The sequence below is a fragment of the Myotis davidii genome, unplaced genomic scaffold (assembly GCF_000327345.1).
Source record: "Myotis davidii unplaced genomic scaffold, ASM32734v1 scaffold736, whole genome shotgun sequence".
NCBI lineage: Eukaryota > Metazoa > Chordata > Mammalia > Chiroptera > Vespertilionidae > Myotis > Myotis davidii.
The window spans coordinates 371948-378036 of record NW_006287431.1 but is presented as its reverse complement, the minus strand read 5'-3'; the positions used below and the strand labels follow the sequence as shown (position 1 = coordinate 378036).

General features: G+C 52.0%; 1 protein-coding gene across 3 annotated transcripts in view; it reads right to left on the bottom strand.

Annotated features, from left to right (window-relative positions):
• SERTAD3 (SERTA domain containing 3) overlaps positions 1–6083 on the bottom strand; it is an 11388-nt gene extending 5305 nt beyond the window's left edge. The window contains exons 1-3 of one of the 3 annotated variants that reach the window (XM_015560950.1): positions 5987–6083; positions 4515–4570; positions 2952–3924 (exon numbers count right to left, since the gene is read on the bottom strand). In XM_015560950.1, the coding sequence (XP_015416436.1) occupies positions 3325–3918 (594 nt within the window). In that variant the 5' untranslated portion in view covers positions 3919–3924; positions 4515–4570; positions 5987–6083 and the 3' untranslated portion in view covers positions 2952–3324. Of the gene's footprint in view, positions 1–2951; positions 3925–4514; positions 4571–5986 lie in introns of those variants that run through there. The other 2 variants (XR_001513105.1, XM_006759200.1) reach the window with 2 other exon arrangements.
• Between the last annotated feature and the right edge of the window lie 6 nt (positions 6084–6089).

Sequence of the window (6089 nt, the reverse complement as noted above, 5' to 3'; positions counted from 1 at the left end):
GGGTGAGCAGTGGGTAGGACCTGGCCTCCCTGGCCACGCCCGAGGTGGCCGCGGCCCATCCCCCGCCAAGAGATGGCGGGGGAGGGTTAGAGAACGTGGACTCTGCCCTCAGGGACCCGGTTCTCTCTCCGCTGGGCCAGCCTTCTCCTTCTCTCTCCAGTTCTTTGAACAGGGCAGGAGCTGGTCCTCCCCGAGCCTCAGTTTATTTATCTGTAAAGTGGGGTGCTATTGATCTTACTGTGATTATCGTTATGACATTTAAAGAGACTCTGTTTAAAAGTGAGTCAGATCTGGTTGTCTCTCTGTTCAACACTGTCCCATCCATGGCTTCCATCTCACTCAGGATAAAGCTCACGTCCATCCTGTGGGCCTCCCACAGACCCTGCCCGCGATTAGTCCCCCTCAACTCCTAGTACTCTCCCCCTTGCTCGCTCTGCTCCAGCCACACTGACCTCCTCAGGGTCCCAAAACTCTCCATCACGCTCTGACCTCGGGGCCTTCCTTCACTTGGCTCACTTCTCACCTCCCTCAGGTCTTTACTCAAATCACACCTTTTCACGGATGCCTTCTCTAGTCATCCATCCACATAGTGACGCCGCCATCACATTCATGCTGCTTCTCTACACATTTATCACCGCCTGACAGACCGTACGTGTTACACTGTGCGGTTATTTCAGCCTCCCCCCACTACAATGCTTTATGAAAGCAGGAACTGCCCGTTTTACTCATGCGCCAGGAGCAGGGCCAGGCCCACGGTAGCCACTCAATAAATCGGAGGCATTTTGAAGCTGGAATCCTAGTGTGCATAGACCCCCTTTTACACACTTTGCAGGATGGCTCAATGAGGCAAGTATTCCTGCAGGTCGCGAGTTTTGGACACGCTGGTATGTGTGCAGGGTGGCAGGGAATGATGCGGCTGGAGCAGAGGAGGGAGCGCTGAGGAGATGAGGTCTGAGAAGCGGGAGGGAGCGTTGGCCCTAGCAGAGTCAGGAGTTTATTTTTTTCAACAATAGCAAAAATAATTTTTTAGAGGCCCCACCTATGCCAAGCATAGTTCTATGCACCAGGGAGACAGCTGGACTAAGACCCACAAAACCCCTTTCTCTGAGTTTCCAGTGGGCCAGGAGGCTAACCACAAACAGGTAATGAGTAACTGGGGGTTGGGAGGGTGCTACTATGAAAGTCAAACAGAATATGATGGGTGTTGGTGCATCTGGACATTAACTCAGGGAAGGCCTCTCTGAGAAACATCCTCTGGGGAGTTAACAGCAATGCAGAGGCCCCAGGGTCAAAATGAGTTTGGGATGAAAAAGAGACCAAAATGGCTGGAGGTGAGGGAGGGAGGAAAGGGAAAGTGGGCAAGTTAGGAGCAAGACTGTCAGGTCTCACAGGCTTTCATGAAGTTGGGGTTTTATTCTGTGTGAGAGGTCACTGAAAGGTTAAAGACCCGGCACCCACCTATTAGTTACCCCACTGCTTTCAGGTTAGCTGCAATGCCCCTCTCAGGGTGAGAATCTGGCTTTTAAGCCAGAAAGCACAGGCAAAATTCCCCTTTTCCTTGCCTGTGGACTACACCAGTGTGGTTCCTCCTTGCAACCCTTCCAGAAAAGTCCCTAAAGCTGTGTAAACTCACTTGCTGCACGTCAAGGCTTTGTGGAGGCATAGCCAGTGCTGTAGCAATGTTATCACCTTGTATCTTCCCTGGTCTTTTTCCCCACTCTCACCAGCCTGGGCTTGTATCTCCCAAGTAAGTCCTTAGAACCGTAACTTTAGCCTGGGCTAAATAGTATTTTTTCTCCTCTGGGCCTCAGCAGCACATTTCAGACAATGAAAGGGTTGACATTTAAGTGCCAGAAAGTCTTACCTTTTATATATATTATATATGTATGTAAAAAATATGGAGGTATTTATTTTCTCTTATTTATAGTAGTTTAGGATATTTTCTTACTATAATTTTTCTAAACAAATAATGGGTCAGTATGACCTAATCCTTTCTCTCAATGTTTGAGTCCTAAAGCACAGTAAATACAAGAATCCCTTTTTTTGGGGTTAATCCTCACTGGAGGATATTTTTTCCATTGATTTTAGAGTGGAAGGGAGGGGAAAGGGGGAGAGGGGAAAACATATATGTGACATGGGGGGCAGGGTTCAGACCTGCAACCCAGGTACGTGCCCTTGACTGGGATCAAACCCACAACCCTCCATTGTGCAGGCTGATGCTCTAACCACGGAGCAAGCTGGCCAGGATAAGCCTTATCTTTTGACATATAATTCATGTGACTCAGTTTCTCCCTCTTGTGTCTACCCATGTGGCAGGGGAGTCTAAATCTACCAAGGAGCTAGTGAAGAACCAGGCCCTGGAGGTGTATGGAGTTTGAGTCCTAGCTCCCTGCTCTTACTAGCTGTGTGACCCTGAACAAGTGACGTGGCCTCTCTGAACCTGAGGTTCCTCTTATAGTCAACGTGATTATAGTATCTACTTCTATATAACGGTGAAGATTTAATGACTCAATTCAAATAAAGTGGGTAGAACAGTGCTCTAACAAGCACTCAATAAATGTTACATTTAATGGTATACCTGCCCCAACTTGGACAGGGAAGGGGTACAGGTGTCTAGGAACTTACCAGGTACCTCCCTTTGATCCACTATTTACAAACTTTAGGCAATACCATCCCTTCCAAAATACTTTTATTAAAAAAATAATAATAATTACAATTAAAACCTACCCCCTACCCCACCCCCAAACCACCACAAAACCTGCCTTTCTTCTAAATAACGCGGCACGGAGCAGTTTGGTTTCCACCTATTGCACGTGGTCCGGCCTGGTTGACATCAGGAGGCTGCTGGGACTGGGTCCTGCCAAGGAGGTGGGGTTCGGCCTTGGGGGATGAGGTTTTGTACTTTCTCCGCATTTTTCTCTTTCTGCTTTTTTTTATTTTTGGCTTCCTTCCAGGTACAAGAGGCAGCGTCTCAGTCACTCTTTGACAGGCCCAGCTTATCTTCCCTGAGGCCCAGGGGTCACAAAAGGAGTAAGAGCTGGAGGAGAAGGCAGAAGAAATGTGGCAGCGGGAAATCAGACTCCTAGAAACAGAGTCTTGTTAAGGCATTTGGAACAGATAAATTAATTCAGGAAGACCCACCTTCACAGAAGGCTTCGGTAACCAGACACACACGCACGCACGCGCGCAATACAGTTTATGGAACCCTGATATGGGAGGATAGGAGGCCAGCCACAGCCTCCACCAACACACACACACACACACTCAGGGATCCAGCCCACTGAGGCTGAGATGTGGAGGGAGCACCCTTCAATCATCCAAGTTTTAGGATCCCAGAATGATTTCCATGATGTGATCTAGTTCATTCCACTCCCAGGACCCTGGGGTACAGAAGAAGTTGTGAGGAGGCTCCGGTGGGGCCAGTGCAGGCTCCTTCTCCACAGTGGATGTGTCAATGTCCAGAAAAAAGTCATCCAGACCTGAGTCCCCCAGGTACCGAGAGCTCAGAGCTTCTAAGAAGACTGGATCAGGCTGGGGCAGCTCTTCATTCTGGGGACCAGGGGGAGCCACTGGATTCTGAGGGGTCTCGGTCTCGTCCATGGAAGTCTCTAGCTCCCTGAGAATAGAGCCAATGGTGGTTGACAAGGAGAAGTCCTCCTCACCCAGGAAAAGGGGCTCAGGGGGCAAGGCAGGTGCTGGAGCCAGACAAAGCGCGGCCTGAAGCTGCTGGAGGGTGTTATGGATGAGGACATGCCTTCGGAGGCTCGGTGCTCGGGGGCCGAGGCTTCGCTGAACTTTGTCCAGGGAAATTCGGAGCAGGGCTTGCTGGTAGCTTCGAAGGCCTGCTGGACCCCAGTCCCACTTCTCCTCCTCTTCTTCCTCCAAGTCGGAGTGTTTCCTCTTCAAGCCTCCTACCATGGTGCCCTGTGGGGAGGGAGGGGCCAGTCAGAGACAGTAGGGCTAGTAGTTCAAATCCTGAATCTCCTGCATGGTTGTTGTTGATTTTTAATGATCTGAACTTCAGTTTTTGCATCTACAAAATAAATGGAGATGGTAGCAATCCCATTTCTTACGTAACTAAGAAAAATAAGACCTGGGCATAGCTGGGTTTGAATCCCACTTACTTGCCTGGGTCGCCCAGAATAGTGAGTTTTCCTTCTTAAAACACAGTTTCCTCATTTGCAAGATCAGTATCTCAACTCAGGTTCCTTTGAGCCTTAAAGCTATTCTTTCCACAGTACTCATTTAAAAAAAAAATTACTGATTGATTTTAGAGAGGAAGGGGCAGAGGGAGAGAGAAACATTGGTTTGTTGTTCCACTTATTTAAGCGTTCAAACCTTCAATTCAACCTTGGTGTATGGAGGTGACGCTCTAGCCCACTGAGCTACCCGGTCAGGGCTTCTACAACACTCATTTCTCCAAATGTGACACATACAAGACAGGCGTGGAACACAGAGACCTAGGCTGGAGGCAGGGAATCCTCGGCTTGAATTCTGCCTTTCACACCGCTCACCTGTGTGGTTTTGGGAAGTGATGTGATATGACCTCTCTGGGCATCAGTCTCCTCACCTATGAAATGGGGATTGTAAAAATTCTCACCACATCGTCAAGGAGACCCCACGTGTGACATGCACGGGGCTCACCACACAGGAAACGCTCACTGAACAAGAGTTGTCATTTATTAATTCAATAATTTTACTTATTGAGTGCTACTATATTCAAGCCACCGGGAGTCCTGTTTGGGCACCTCACCTATTTGTCAAGACTCTTCTTTCAGAGTCTTTCTGTCCACGATGTTCTCCTAACTGACTGAGCGCTCCCAACGGGAGAGACGGCGCCTTCCTCCTTCCCTCCGCCCCCGCCTTCTGCTTCCCCCTCCGTGAGGCCCCGTAGAAAAACTTGCTAGAACTCGATTCACGCCAAGCCCCACCCCTCCCGACCTACCCAACCAGACCTCGGTCCTGTGCAGGCCCCGCCCCCTTCACGGAGCGCCCTTCAGCAGCCAGCCACGCCCCAACGTGGTCCTAGGGCTTCTGGGAAATGTGGGCCAATAGCCGCCAGGTACACACGTAGACTCGAGCGTGCACTGCCATCCCCAGGGAGCTCCGCACGCCACAGGAAGAACCGCCCCCACCCTCCCCAGGGCATGCGCACTGAGCCCGGAGCGGGTGGGGGAGGGGAACCCGGACGTTCAGCTGCCCGGCGCCTGCAGGGCCCCGCCCTCCGCTGCCTCCAGGGCTGCAGGTCAGAGCTCCGCGCCCGGAACACCCCTCCCCCACCCAGGCTGCAGCTCTAACATCGCTTTCTCCCGATCTTTCGGGCCCCAGAAGGCCCTGGAGTCTTCCCTCAACTGCTCTCGTGTCCAGGGACCCAGGCGCCAACACATCGTTCAAAGACTACAAATGCTCTCCCATCCACTCCGTTTGGGACACTAGGTCTCTCAATTTTGAGACCTTTCGCCTATTCTCCTGTCTTTCAAGCAAACTCTCCACTTCACCTCCAGGCCCCCCTCGCCCCCCGGCTCCAAGACCTGACCATAGGACTCTCACCAGCACCCTCTCTCCGCCACTGCGTCTGGGAAGCCAAGACGGCTTGCCCCTGGTTCTCTCGCTTCTCCACGTGCCGGGGATCCCAGCCCCAACCCTTCCCACCTTCTCCAGAACACCAGACCCTCGGATTCAACCCGTCAGGGAGCCGGAACTGTCCCAATCTCCAGATTCCCTGCCCCAAAAGTTCCTTCTCTGGTTCTCTTGCTTCTCCAAATACCGCAGGTCCCAGCTTCAAACTCCCTCCACTTGAAGATCTGCCCCACCAACTTCGCCTCCAGTCCAAGATTTCGAATTTAGTCTCCGATCCCCAAACCCTATCAGTCACTCTGAATCTGCGCTCCCCACTCCCACCTAGAGTCCGCCTCCACGACTCTCGGGGTGCGCCACCCCCTCTCCCAACCCAAGGCAGGTCTCCGGCCGGGCAGCCGCCCCTTACCTCGGCTGCCAGGCTCACTCCTGGCACACCCGTAGCTTTGCGACCCTCCAGCGGTGGGCAGGGGCCTCGCTTGCCGCCCGGGGGCCTCTCGCTCTGGCCTCGG